At 46.5% G+C, this 15,251-nt stretch overlaps 1 protein-coding gene across 1 annotated transcript in view; it reads right to left on the reverse strand.

Moving 5' to 3' along the window:
• Positions 1–15,251, reverse strand: part of ATRN (attractin) — a gene marked incomplete at both ends in the record, with an annotated part of 172,601 nt that overhangs the window by 82,037 nt on the left and 75,313 nt on the right. The window contains 8 exons of the mRNA XM_080619602.1: positions 829–966; positions 1,694–1,927; positions 5,211–5,396; positions 7,107–7,323; positions 10,128–10,309; positions 12,418–12,556; positions 13,034–13,155; positions 14,274–14,494. Coding sequence (XP_080475728.1) covers positions 829–966; positions 1,694–1,927; positions 5,211–5,396; positions 7,107–7,323; positions 10,128–10,309; positions 12,418–12,556; positions 13,034–13,155; positions 14,274–14,494 — 1,439 coding nt within the window. The remainder of the gene's footprint in view (positions 1–828; positions 967–1,693; positions 1,928–5,210; positions 5,397–7,106; positions 7,324–10,127; positions 10,310–12,417; positions 12,557–13,033; positions 13,156–14,273; positions 14,495–15,251) is intronic.

Here is a 15,251-nt window from a genome sequence, read left to right on the forward strand (position 1 = left end):
CCCTTCAACCCAAACCATGCTGGGATTCTATGAATTATATCACTCCACCTAACTACAGTCCATTAAAGCTCTTCCAAGTAAGAAGCACCTTCCTATACATCTGTACATCACCCATCACAGCTGGATTCTGGTTTACAACTCATCTCCCCATGCTACAGCTACAAAATTCACAGTAATTCAGAATAATGTTGCAAGGTTCAAGGGCAAAACTCCCAATCCCTCATGCTCATTTCTCACTATTTACCTGTACTGCTCCCTCAAGAAAGATTTTTTCCCTGCTTCTTAACTGGATCTTGCACAACCACAACAAGTTCTTCGTGCCAAAGAGCCCCAAAGCACTTGACAAACTTCAAATGCAACTTTAACAAGGGTTCACCTAATCCTCAGCTGAAATCCAGCCAACTCCTCCGTACAATATGGCAAGCCTTTTATGCACAGACAATTACAGCAATAAGCACACAACACATTAACCAAATGTAATAGAAGGTGGGATTTAGATAAGCAGAAATTTGTTCAAGACATGGGGATTAACAGTGTTTCTTTTCAAAATGAGACTGTCAGCCACTAAAAATCACAGTTGTTTCACTGTGGTCATCTCAAGTTTACGAAGGACAGTAAAAAACAATCTTTATCTCATGCAATGAAGTCAAAGAGAATTTCATCAAGCAGTTTCCCTATCTTTCATTTGAAGAAACAAGGATGGTGCTTTGCTTGCAGGAATGACATCATGTATTATCAGGGTACAATTTTGGTTAAGATAACAGAGGACTGAGTAAAGGGAGAAAACACCAAAGACTTCAGCGTAGGAAGATTTAAGGCATCACTTACGCTGACATGTTCCTCCATTAGTAGGATCACCGTAGTAGCCTGAGATACAAGTTTCACAGTGTTTGCCACTCGTCAGATTTTCACACTTCTCACAGATGCTTTCATTGACACACTTACTGTGCCCGTTACACTGGCAGGCTGCAGGGAAGAGGAAAGGATGAGTATCTGTGCTCATAGTGGTTCATTAGATCCTCAGAGCTCTGGGTTCTGCAGAGCCTGAATGAAACCATTTCACACACCTCCCAAAGAGGTTCTTGCAGTCTTGCTAGAGACCCATGAACTCATAAAGGTGTGTGCTGGAAACATGATATTTAAAGCAATACATGGAAAACTGAACTCTAAAACATTATGTGCATACTGGAAAGACAGGATGGGAAGCAGCCGGTGAGACAGATTTACAAAGGGGACTGGGGAAGAAAGGCTTTAGCAGCAGCCCATGTAATTTCACTCCATACGTTTGGTGTCAAAAGTGTTATTTCAGAATCCCCCTGAGCATTACTAACAGCTAAATCACCCTTCAGAGAGAGAACTGCCTTGTTTTCCAACAACCCTAAGCCAAATAAGCAAACTAAAGTTTGCTAAACTCAGTACAGGTTTGTAGGGAAAGGGAACATTTCACTGCAGTAATGCATAGCAAGTCTTCATTCAGCTCCCCTGCAGACACTTGCATAACTCCTTCCACCTCAAAATGTGTTATTCCTTCTTTGTCTTCCAAGCTTTTCCTCCCTCCTTTGTCTTCCTTCTTTTCCTCGCTCCATGAACAGGAGGAAACACAGACAACACAGCAGTCTGAAACAGTCTCTCCCCTCGCATTTAATTGTTGCCATGGCTGAATTGCCTGAACAATTAAACACTGCTCATTTACCTGGACACTGAATAAAGGACCAATTATAGTTGTTCTCCACAGGACACATGCTGACATTGAGGACAGGCTCCAAGCTATGTTTGCCTGTTGACGATGGGGTTGGCATCTTCACCGGACCTCTGTAGGAGCCTTCGATGCACTTGCCTTTGCCTGTGTTGCTCGGATCTGTGCACCAACCGCAGCCAGGCTGCTCCAGACAGTGAGCACACGTGCAGTAACCTGAACAGTTTTCAGCTATAAAGACAAAATCAAGCATCAAATTGTGGCATAAATCACTGGCCTAAAACACAGACAAGAATGGTCACAGAAACCCTTCGATGTCCTTTGTGACCTTAAGCATTTATGCCACCCAAATCTCTAAACATTTATTCTGATATTCACAGCAACACATATATCAGAATCATAAAATGGTTTGGGTTGGAAGGAACCTAAAGCTCATCCAGTTCCAACCCCCTACTAGTTGAACACTGCCAGGGATGGGGCAGCCACAGCTTCTCTGGGCACCCTGGGCCAGCGCCTCAGCACCCTCACAGGGAAGAGCTTCTGCCTAAGATCAATCCAAATCACCCCTCTGTCAGTTTAAGGCCATTCCCCCTTGTCTGAGCCTTACATGCCTGAACGAGTATATACAGATATACTCATATATATATTCATTCATATCAGCATGTTTGTTGTGGCTGCCCCATCCCTGGCAGTGTTCAAGGTCACATTGGACACAGGGGCTTGGAGCATCCTGCTCTAGTGGAAGGTGTCCCTGCCCATGGCAGGGGGCTGGAGCTGGATGTTATGAACATAACACAATACACACGTACAGGTTTTTTCTAACCATTGCACACCACCCACTGAAGCCAGAGGTTAATGTTCCCAGCTACAAAAGATCTCTGATGTACAACACATCAGATGATAAAATCAGCCATCTGGAAGCAAAGGCTAAAAACCAGTTTGTTTACTTGCTTTGTCTCTTCTTACCATAGGCTCTAACATCCCACGCTACTATTGAAAGTATTTATTGAGCCAAAATGCACAGAATACAAATAGAGAATCAAATCTCTCTTAGGAGGCCCAGAGTGCCACACGCAGATCCCTGGGCCTAGCAATCAACTGTATCAGGGAAAAGCCATCCCCATTCTTTCACCATTCCCTTCTCAAATGGGATTGTACTTCAGTGGTGACAAATTCTTTCCATATAGAAAAGTTTCTCTATTCCTTTCCCCACCCCATCTTAGAAAAGATATTTCAGATTCTTGGTCTTCCATCTTCATGTTTCATAGAATCATAGAATAGTTCGGGTTGGAAAGGATCTTAAGATCATCCAGTTCCAACCCCCCTGCCATGGGCAGGGACACCTCACACTAAACCATGGCACCCAAGGCTCTGTCCAACCTGGCCTTGAACACTGCCAGGGATGGAGCATTCACAACCTCCCTGGGCAACCCATTCCAGTGCCTCACCACCCTCACAGGAAAGAATTTCTTCCTTAGATCCAATCTAAACTTCCCCTGTTTCAGTTTGAACCCGTTACCCCTTGTCCTCTCACTACAGTCCCTGATGAAGAGTCCATCCCCAGCATCCTTGCAGGCCCCCTTCAGACACTGGAAGCTGCTCTGAGGTCTCCACGCAGCTTCTCTTCTCCAGGCTGAACAGCCCCAACTTTCTCAGCCTGGCTCCATACAGGAGGTGCTCCAGTCCCCTGATCATCCTCGTGGCCTCCTCTGGCCTTGTTCCAACAGTTCCATGTCCTTTTTATGTTGAGGACACCAGAACTGCACACAATGCTCCAAGTGAGGTCCTACAAGAGCAGAGCAGAGGGGCAGGATCACCTCCTTCGACCTGCTGGTCACGCTCCTCTTGATGCAGCCCAGGATACGGTTGGCTTTCTGGGCTGTGAGCGCACAGTAAATAAACGGTAATGTTTAAATAAACAGTATTTGCCTTTAAGACAAAAAGTAGTAGAAAACCACTGTTTTCCATTATTTCAGCCTACTGAAATCATGCATCTCTTGCCTGATGCTTCCTCCAGCTCCTGACCTTTGGCAACACGGGCAGTTCTCACTCTCACGTGACTGTTACCTGAAACTAACTTCCTGGATTTGGCAACACTTTTCAGCTTCTCCTCATCACCTTCCAGAAGTTCCTGGAGCACATGCAGCATCTCCAACTGCCCAACTTCCCTCCTGGGGATCATACGCACTCCTCTCCCTAGGCTATCCAGACACTCCTGGCCTTCCCAACTCTCCTGCCCACACACTGCTCCTAAAGGACTCAAAGAGAAATAACTTCTAAAGCTGTTCATAAACTTCTAGGCTATTTCACCCTAATTTGAAACCAAAATACAACGTTCCAAAGCACCATCAATCTCGGGCACTTTGCTCACATCAACCTAAAGGGTAAAAAGGAAATGATTCATTTAAAATAAGTTAGAAATTCCTACTTTGGGCTGTATGTGGACAATACTTCCGAATAAATCAGTCCTGTAAACCCTAACCTGGATTTGACAGTCTAATATTAAATTACATGGCACCGTATGTGAATAAAAGAGATGCAGAAGAGCTACAAAAGCAATTAATCACATGAAATTACACAACAATGAATTTGAAGGATGGGAATTCAAATAATGACACAAGTACTTCATGTAAAACAAGAAGAGGAGGTTTCATCATCTCACATGAAAGCCTTCACTGTGTGCCATTTAGTTTAACTGATAGTTCCCGTCACTGGGACATAATTCCACTTAATGCTTTACAGGATGCAGGACTGAGGTGGACACACGGAGCTCTTGGGGTCAGGCACTTGTCACCTCTGTCCAATGGATTTTCACTGTGACTGATGTGCGGTTTGATGACTTCTGCTACCACCCTCAGTAGGTTTAATGACAACACCCAGCTGTGTGGTGCAGTCATCACACTGGAGGGAAGGGATGGGATCGAGAAAGACCTGGACAAGCTGGAGATGTGGGACTGTGCAAACCTCATGGAGCGCAACAAGGCCAAGGGCAAGGTACTAGGTCAGGGCAACCCCAAGCACAGCTCTAGGCTGGAAAAGAATGCATACAAAGAGAGCATCCCTGAGGAGAAGGACTTGGGGTGTTGGGTGAGGAGAAGCTCCCCATGATCCAGCTTTAGTGTGTGCTTGAACCCAGAACCCCCCTGCATGCTGGGCTGCACCCCCAGAGTGTGAGCATTAGGTTGAGGGAGCAACAGGACAAGGGGGAATGGCTTTAACCTGCCAGAGGGGAGAATGAGATGAGCTCTTAGGCAGGAGCTCTTCCCCGTGAGGGTGCTGAGGCGCTGGCCCAGGGTGCCCAGAGAAGCTGTGGCTGCCCCATCCCTGGCAGTGTTCAAGGTCAGGTTGGACACAGGGGCTTGGAGCAAGCTGCTCCAGTGGAAGGGGTCCCTGCCCGTGGCAGGGGTTGGAGCTGGAGGAGCTTTAAGGTCCTTTCCAACACAAACCATTCTATGACATGTCAGCAGGCACACGACTCCATCCCACCCACCAAGACGCAGAAGCAACTACTCACGTGGACAACTGCTCATGGTGTACCACTCCATGCACTGTCCGTAGGGGAAGGAGGCCACGTAAGCGTTGGAGTCCACGCACTGTTTCATGTTGCTGCACCACATGCATTCGGAGCTGCCGCTCGTGCACTCCCCGCACATGGTCCGCAGGGCGCAGGGCGTGCGGCACTGCTTGGCGCTGTGGTTAGCTGCAGGAGACGCACACACAAGAGTCAGCTTTCCCCCAGAAAGAAAGAGGCAACAAGCCCCAAAATGGAAAGACAGAAGATAAAAAGCCTTGACTAATATTCGGGATGAAAAACAGTTCAGTATCATAGATCTGAAACACTTCCTCTGGGATGCGGTGATGCTGGATGGAGCTGGAGATAGCTTTTCGACAGTCAATATTAGAAATGCAGTATGTACTGCAAAATATTCCCTCTTTATGCATCCTCCAAGTGTTAATACCTTTTTAAGGTGGGCAGAAAACAACTTAAATGGTGTATGAATGTGGTCTTAATCTGTCTGCAGGTCTGTAAATGGTCTCCTTAGCTATCCTCCCAGCCAAAGCGCTGGGAAGGAATCCCACTTCTTATGTGAGCACACTGGGACGTGTTAAAGTTATTTGATCAGTTCCACACAGAAAATGAGCACTGAAAGCAGCTCTAACTCAGGAGTTTCTGCTGTGAGCCAATGCTTTATCAACCATTTCAAGTGGCTGTTCTCAGCCCATAAAAAACAAGTTAAAGCTTAACTGAATTCACAGTGCTGCAAGTCCAAATATACAAGGCTTTGAGGCCAGGTTCCACATCCATGATCTGCATCCTGCTCTTCCACAGAGAATGATTTGAAGTGGTGGCCGATTACATGGAATTGTAGAAATCCCATGCAGTCAGCCAGCTTTCTTACAACTTAAAGAGGTATTCAGAAACAATCAGCTATGATGGAGAGGTAACAGACCAAGCCCTTGGAAAAGAGAGGTGGTTCCAATGACACCTGAAGGCTTCTCCCCAAAGCACAGGGGTTCTTTGTCAAAGTCCTCACATTTGCAAAGTGTTTTGCCCAATTCATTTCAAAGTTTGATAAAATCCTCCTCTGGCTACGGAGCAGGGGAGGGAAGAAGGGGGAGTTCAGTTGGAAAGTAGCTTGGATTTATTTCATTTATAAATGGGAGATTGCGCCATGCTATAATTAACCTAAATGTCACAGTCAGGTATGCAATTTAGATAAAAATAATTAAACTATAATGTGCGTGGAGCAGTTTACAGCTAACAGGGCAAATTTAAGATCTCCAATTCCTGCACGAAATACCTACACAAGACACTTTTCCAGAACCACTTTTCTTTGGCAATGTCATAGAAACACAGAATCAGCCAAGTTGGAAAAGACCTTTAAGATGGTCAAGTCCAAACATTCCCAGCACTGCCAAGGCCACCACTAACCCATGGCACTGAGGCCTTGTCTCCACGGGCTGTGAACACTTGCAGGGACGGTGACTCCAGCCCTGCCCTGGGCAGCCTGTTCCAATGCCTGAGCACCCTTTGGGGCAGGAATTGTTCCTCAGCTCCATCTGAACCTGCCCTGGTGCAGCTTGAGGCCGGTTCCTCTTGTCCCATCCCTTGTTCCTTGGGAGCAGAGCCCAGCCCCTCCTGGCTCCATCCTCCTCTCAGGCACTTGTAGGGAGCGATCAGGTCCCCCCTGAGCCTTCTCTTCTCCAGACTGAACCCCCCAGGTCCCTCAGCCCTTCCCCATCACACTTGGGCTCCAGGCCCTGCACCAGCTCCAGTGCCCTTCTCTGGACCCATCACGATGCAGTCAGTTTTAAACTAATGAATGGGATCCTCTTTACTCTCTATAGGACATATAAATATGTATCAGCCCCCCTGCTCCCATGAGACACACGAGCTGGATCCCATCACCTGGCCTCTCGCAGACACTGCCGTTGACCTCATTGATGCACGTTGCTGCCTTCAGGCCCTCATTGGAAAGCTCAGCTAAATAACCACAAAAGCCAGCATCGCTTGGTTCGCTGGGGAGCCACTTGAGGAGGCTGTTGGTGAAGGGGGACATGTCCTCCCAGCACCAATAAGACACGTTGATCTTCCTCAGGCCAACCCATGGAGTCAAAGTTTTGGGCTAGAAATAAAGGAGAACAGTAGATGTAATGCTCAGTTTTATTACCTTGGGTATGAAAAGAAAATACACATCACCATATAATGCTCATAACAACTTTGCCAGGTTAGGTATTGCAAAAACAGATGAGGGAAGTAGTTGTTTCCCAGTGCTATCAGAATTAAATGCCAGAGACAGAGAAATCCTGCAGGAAACACCACTGGTTCTCTTCCTAACTAAATTTCTTGTTATCTGAACCAAGAGGAGAGCAAATCAAACCTTCACACTGGCTGACATTAACAGCAAGTTTCATTGCTCTTTATATGTTTTTGCCTCCTATAAATGGCTAGAGATAGGAAAAGAAATTCAGGAGCTACAGTTTGACATGAGGAAGAAAACTAGCTGTCCCCTGTACAATTTCAATGATACAATCTACTTAACTCTACAGTCTGACTGGGAGACCTCTGCTTTTTACAAGCATGCATATATGGATGGGTGGAGAGACAGAGCAGGGCAAATTTGAATTTGTGTTGCTGGTAATAAAATTCTCCATATGAAGAACTCATAACACAGCTATTTCTACTGGCAATCTCTTTTTTAGCATACTTATATTGGGGAAAGGCAGTTTAACTCGTTTGATACAGAATCCCAGCCTGGTTTGTGTTGGAAGGGACCTTAGAGCTCCGCCAGCTCCAACCCCTGCCACAGGCAGGGACACCTTCCACTGGAGCAGCTTGCTCCAAGCCCCTGTGTCCAACCTGGCCTTGAACACTGCCAGGGATGGGGCAGCCACAGCTTCTCTGGGCACCCTGTGCCAGCGCCTCAGCACCCTCACAGGGAAGAGCTTCTGCCTAAGAGCTCATCTCAGTCTCCCCTCTGGCAGGTTAAAGCCATTCCCCTTGGCCTGCCTCTACAGGCCCTTGTCCCAAGCCCCTCTCCAGCTTTCCTGCAGCCCCTTTAGGCACTGGTGTTATTACCCATATTACAGATACTATCCCAAAACCTCTACACACAGCTTATTTAAAGGAGCAACTGCAAACCACAACCTCCCCCTAGAACAGTCACAACGTGCCAGTGAGTGGCACAAGTTCACATAGCGGACACAGGCTGGATTTTAGCACAGGCATTTTAGAATCATAGAATCATAGAATAGTCAGGGTTGGAAAGGACCTTAAGATCATCCAGTTCCAACCCCCTGCCATGAGCAGGGACACCTCACACTAAACCATGGCACCCAAGGCCTCATCCAACCTGGCCTTGAACACCGCCAAGGATGGAGCATTCACAACCTCCCTGGGCAACCCATTCCAGTGCCTCACCACTCTCACAGTAAAGAATTTCTTCCTTGTATCTCCCACATTACAAACACTCCCTACTGATACCCACTAAAAAGAACTTACAGTCTCCTTAGATTTCCAAGGCTCTCTTTCTAAAGGACAATATAGAAGATCAAAAGCTGTAGATTATCAGCTTTTTTCTCCCCAGTGTACTGGTTCAAACACTATTAGGCAAGGGTTGCCATGTGTCTTTAGGGATTTACACTACACTTAACTACTGGTATATCCAGAAACACCTGGAGCTGCTCGAACCACACACTTCTACTGCATCCCAGGATTGACTTCCCCTCTTTACAAAAGATTTAACAAGCAAGCTTCCTTGAATTTCACCTTACCTTTTTATGGCTAAATTGAAATCCCTCTAAAACCCCGTAATTGTTGAAATGCCACTTGAAAATTACAAAGAGTATCAAAGCAGGGAATGTTTTCATTTCAACAGGGGAATATTGCTCTTTAGTATTCAAGTGCGTTCTGTGGGAAGCAGCAATGCTACTGCCTCCAGCCTCATTTCTCACTGCATCATAGAATCACAGAATGATCTGGGCTTGAAGGGACCTTAAAGCCCATCCAGCTCCAACCCCTGCCACGGGCAGGGACCCCTTCCACTGGAGCAGCTTGCTCCAAGCCCCTGTGTCCAACCTGGCCTTGAACACTGCCAGGGATGGGGCAGCCACAGCTCCTCTGTGCTCACCACTCTCGCAGTAAAGAATTCCTTCCTACTGCCCAATCTTTCCCAATATAAAGCTCTCCCTGATTGCCAGCCCTGCCCACAGCATCCTCGGAACCCATGAGGAGTTAGCCTGACGTGCAGTGAAGCCTCAGCAGCTCTGCAGCTTAACCCAGGTTTTCAGCAAAGCCACCCAGCATCGTTCTTCATTAGGGCTTTAGCATCACCTACACAACCTGCCCTGAAAACCTCCAAACTTCTGCTGGGGACCAGGAAATAAATAAGTATTTATTTTCTTGATGCATAAAGAGGGACAGATTCCAATTCGCTTCTCAGCGCCTCTGACAAAAAAGCACCTGCCACTAAATCCAAGCTAAACAACTCCAAATAAGCCATGTAGATCTGCGGTGTAAGAAGCCAACATTTCACACAGCTCCTTTTCTAAGCAGAATAAACAACTTTAAATGCTTTACATGAAGCACCTCCGGTGCCCCAAAGGGACCTTTATTTATCAACTGTTGTGTACAAGTCACGAGAGGAGCCCTGCCGCAGTCGCGTATCACCACAAGAGACATGTGTGTGTGATTCCATTACAGATGCGGTACCTCTGAGGCACAGTGCGTGTTTATATTTATCTTCCCCATTTACATTCTCTACCATTTCGGTTCAAAAGCACCCAGAGGGGATGCTCAGTTTCTAAAGACAGATCAGTCCTTTGCACCAAAGAGGGACGTCTCTTCCGCACCGAGCATACAACACCACAGCAAGGACTTCTCCGCACTCACAGCTTAATGACGCAGGGGACAGAAAAGAGAAACACTCACCGACGACTGCATCTTCTGCAGCTCCTTGAGAACAAATTCCACCTTTTTCTGCGTCGTGAGCGAAGCCAGCAAAGCACCGTTGGACCTGCAGGACAGCTTGGCGTGATCGTAGGTCTCCTTTGCGTTTGTGATTTTCAAGCAGGAGTTGCCAACCAAATGCCAGTTTGTTCCACAGATGTTTTCTAGAGGGGAGAACAAGAGATGCGAGTGACCTTCACGACATATAAAGCACTGAAGGAACCCTTCCACAATAAAACCTCCAGCCCCATCCCATGAGCATGACTTATTGGCATGCTCACGAGTATCTATGTAGGATAATCCCGGAGGAAAAGGGAAGCTGTTTAGGGGAGCTGAAGTGCGACATCAGCACTTGGTTATCTGCAGTAGGTGGTCAAAGCACTTGTTTCAACATCACATAGTAAAACCATTGTAGAAGAGCAAGCAGAGGAAAGCAAATGAGTGTTTTGCTGATGGTTTAAAGCCACTCATTCAACCACAGTTATTAGGATACCAAGCAACAGAAGAGGGTTGATGGGCTAATCCTGTCGACAGCTTCCAACTTGCAGGATTACTCCCTGCTTCGTATTGAGCGCAGCCATCCCTGCTACTAAAGAACTCCTTATGCTTTGGGGATAATTACTTCCCTTACAGAAAACCTGATGGACATATTCAGTGTGAATTTCTGCAGAGCTGATGTCTAGCTCTAACATCTTGGTTTAGATTTAACAGATTGAAAAGCTCTCAAGTGTCAGTTTTTCAGATGGGCTTTTTACACCTATGATCAAGTCACCCCCTTTTCTACACCAAATTAAACAAGACCAAGCTCTTTATCTCATTAAAAGATGGTTTTCTCACTTTCATGGCTCTCCTGAGAAACTGCAGAGGGTGAAGAGTGGATGGAGCAGCCCTGAGGAGAACGACCTGGGGGTGCTGGGTGAGGAGAAGCTCCCCATGACCCAGCTTCAGTGAGCGCTTGAGCCCAGAACCCCCCCGTGTGCTGGGTGCACCCCCAGAGCGTGAGCAGCAGCTCAGGGAGGGGATCCTGCCCCTCTGCTGTGCTCTGGGGAGACCCCCCCTGCAGCCCTGATCCAGCTCTGGGGCAGCAGCACAAGAGGGACGTGGAGCTGCTGGAGCGAGGCCAGAGGAGGCCATGGAGATGCTGCGAGGGCTGGAGCAGCTCTGCTCTGGAGCCAGGCTGAGAGAGCTGGGCTGGGGCAGCCTGGACAAGAGACGGCTCCTGAAGGGGAGACCTGAGAGCAGCTCCAGTGCCTAAAGGGGCTGCAGGAAAGCTGGAGAGGGGCTTGGGACAAGGGCCTGTAGGGACAGGCCAAGGGCAATGGCTTTAACCTGCCCGAGGGGAGACTGAGATGAGCTCTTAGGCAGAAGCTCTTCCCTGGGAGGGTGCTGAGGCGCTGGCCCAGGGTGCCCAGAGAAGCTGTGGCTGCCCCATCCCTGGCAGTGTTCAAGGCCAGGTTGGACACAGGGGCTTGGAGCAAGCTGCTCCAGTGGAAGGTGTCCCTGCCCGTGGCAGGGGTTGGAGCTGGATGAGCTTTAAGGTCCCTTCCAACGCAAACCAGGCTGGGATTCTGGGATTCTCCGAAGTCCCTTCATTTTTTCACTCCTCCATACTAGCACACATCAGGCCTACAGAAGTTACCAGGGAAAGGCTTTCCATGCCCATTAAAAGGTCCTGTTTGGGTTGGTTTTTCCCCTTTCCCTGTTCTTTATTAACTCCAAACGTTAATCACTGAAGATGTTACATTTATTTCCCAGCTATCGGGGAAAGAAGAAAAAGACTTACTACAGGGGGACTATTACTCTACTCCTATGATCTCCCACTGGAAACACTCTAATAAGAGAACTTCCCTTACACACTTTAGCTGTTACTCAGCTAATTCGTCCAGTATGTGCCATTACGCCTTTGCACAAGTCTACTTGCTAAAATTAAATAGCATGCATTATTAAATCTAATATCTTGCAGAAGCCTATTATATCAACAGTGCCACTTTCATCAAATGAAAAGAGAGAGATGAAATACAGCCTTATAATTATACAAATGATCACGCTCCTCTTCAGGCAATTGGGACTGAAAAATATTCCATCAGGCTTGACTGGAAATAAAGTTTCATATTAAAGCTGCTATGATTGAGCAACATTATTTACTCCAGCTTAGCACTAAATATTACACATATGGGAGGTAAAAACCCCAAAAGTAACAGTAGAAAGCCCCACCACTTTTGGACTGGGTGAATTTGAAGTGTTTTCTTATACAAATACAAGCAGTACCTACCTGGTAAAGCGATGCACTCCTGATTCCTAGGTTCCCACTGGCAGTTTTGATCCATGGCACAGCTTTTACAACTTGTCTTTTTGTTACAGTAATAGGCAGGGTTATCCTTTGGACAATTGTCGTAGACAGTAATAGGAACCTACAAGAAATAGCAGAGATGAGGCTTTTTTCCATCCAAACAATGCCAGTTTATAACAGCCATCCTCACTACACTAAACTTCACAGTTCAGACCTACAAAGCAACCTATGTGTTCAAAAGCTGTGACACTGGGCATAGCCTGTGCTCTGTATCCAAGGTATTTCCCCAAGCCACCATTATGCATTATCTTTACCAGAGCTTGTACAAAAAGTTAAGTTTTTCCTTAAGGAATATTCTACTAATAGCAAACCCAACTGAAGTGCCTTACTGATAACCACACCATCATGAAACTTCCACCTCTTCCCCTACCCGTGGCCATCCTCCCAACATAAGGGGAAGAGTCCCACCAAAAGCCCATGGACCAACTGGAAACCAGTTTTAGAGCAAGAAATAACAAAACAAGGCTCATAATACTGACAGATGGCCATTTGCTATTTCAAATTCATTTAAACTACAGAAGGATTAGAGAGACTTTACCTGTTCCTCTGTGCAGTTGTTCTGTATTGAGACGCACTGGTCAGTGCACCATTGGCAGTTGTTTGTATTGGCTGTACAGCTATAGCAGTCTGTAATCTGATCACATTTTTCACTGTCTACAGCTATTAAAGAAAAAAACCTGCATGACCAAAAACAGGCATTTCCTGACAGAGCTCTAAGAACTTGATTACAAACAGCAACAGATACAACCAAACAGTAGTGCCCGTGGATTTTCCGTTATCAGCTACTTGGTAAATCAGATGCTCTCATGTGATCGAACTGATAGAAAAGCACATTCATTTGCAGCATCCATCAGTTTTAGTGCCTGAGGAGCAGTAAACCACCACCACAAAATGCACCAAGACGTGTAAGCACGTTCAGTCAATGCCCATGCAAACGATGCCAGAAGACAATCCACAAGGAAAGGGAACATCTCCCATCACGCTGCAGCAAGCCTGGCCCTTCGATTACATGGAGCATTTTCATGCCAAGCCTGAACTTTCCACTTCATCTTTCCAATGGCTTATTGAGTGTGCATTGTGAAAATTTACTGTACACTGAGAGCCTATCAAAGCAACGTCTCTTTACATCAGTTTCTATTAAATAATTAAAGGCTGCCATCTATTCCAGAATCAAGGTTCGTATAATTCAATTCAAAGCAAGGAATGCATCAGGATAAAGCGCTGAGAAGTTATGTAGAAATTATCATAAGGGAGAACACAGGCATTGGACCTTAAAACAAGCGTTCTTTTTGTATGCCCTTATCCTTATAGCACCATAGAAAGAAAAATAAAGTAACTTTTTAAAACACTATTCCTGTTTCCTGTCTTGAAGAGCATGGGATAACGCTGCAGGACCCAAATCAGCCTCCCTTGCCCCATGGTGCCCAGCAGCGAATTGCTGCCTCTCACAAGGCCAGTTCCTGGAGTAAACATCTACAGAGCAATGGTCCAGGCTTGATTCCTGACTGATGATGTCTGTTTGGGATGGGGAAGGTAAGTACAAGCAGTATGGTAGGAAACAAATCCAATGAGCAAGCAGCTTCAGGAGGAGTGAGAGATGGAAACACATCCACATCACTGCAGGCACTTGGTCAGAGGAAGGTCTCCCAGGGCATGTATGGAAGCACAACCCCATCATCTTACACTTGGTCTGATAATGGCATACAACTAATATAGGGCAGAATTTGGGAAAGAAAAGGACCCTACACGCCTTTCGGAAAGAGAAACGTGGCACATACCTGGCTTGGGAGGACAGTCTTCAAAGACCTTTTGCTGCTGCTTGATGGATGCCATTTCCCAGGGGATGCAGTGAGGGGGGACTCTGACCCACACACATCTGACACCACGACCTGTTCTCACACAGGCCGTTTCGTTGTCGAAAGCTTCACATTTCTCAGGTGTGTACTTCAGGATGTCACTCAGGAGGAGGCTGTTGAAGCCTCCAAACACATACATGGTGCTAGACAAAACAGAAGGGATAAAACCTCACATCTGTGTTTGCAGACCACGCACTGCTCCGGGTCAGTGTGATCCAAGGTGTGAGCAAAGTGGTTTACAACACTCCAAAACGTATAAATCCAAATAAACAGCTCATGGGTAAGGAAGACACTAAAGGAAAGGTCAGGCAAGTTCCACTGTTTCAGAGAACCCACAAAGCCTCAACACAAGGGTGCTGCAACAGAGTCGAACCTATCCGAGGTCATGGACCAACCCTCCCCATCAGCCAAACCTCTTGAGTGGCACCTCATCAGTGCGACTATACACGAAATGCTGCAGGGATGCAAGATCCTCCTGCAGAGAACAGTGGCAAGAGAGGGAGGAAAGCTAAAAATGAGGGAGATGGTTTCACACCATTAAACCAGCGTGCAGAAACTGTGACAAAACTACTCAGTGTTGCCACATCTCCCTACGCCGCTGTGACAAAAGCAGTTATTTTCATGGCTCTTAGACACAGAGCAAAGAGTCATTGTGTCAACCAAAAGAAAAACCAAAACACCACCAAACCCCCCAACCAAAAAACACTTAGGGGAGGGGGAAGATGGGGTTTTTTTAAGCCTTCTTTAATATCTCAACTGCTTCAGGCAAAACAGCAAATTTCTATAGTTACACAAAAATGCCAGCCAAAAAGCCTCTGTGCATCCACGTTTGCAAAATGCACATTTAAAAGAGAGCGAAGAAGAGTCAGTGTAACTGAAAAGGTTTGGTTGAATAATAAG

This window comes from Psittacula echo (genome assembly GCF_963264785.1).
Source record: "Psittacula echo genome assembly, chromosome: 1".
Taxonomy (NCBI): domain Eukaryota; kingdom Metazoa; phylum Chordata; class Aves; order Psittaciformes; family Psittacidae; genus Psittacula; species Psittacula echo.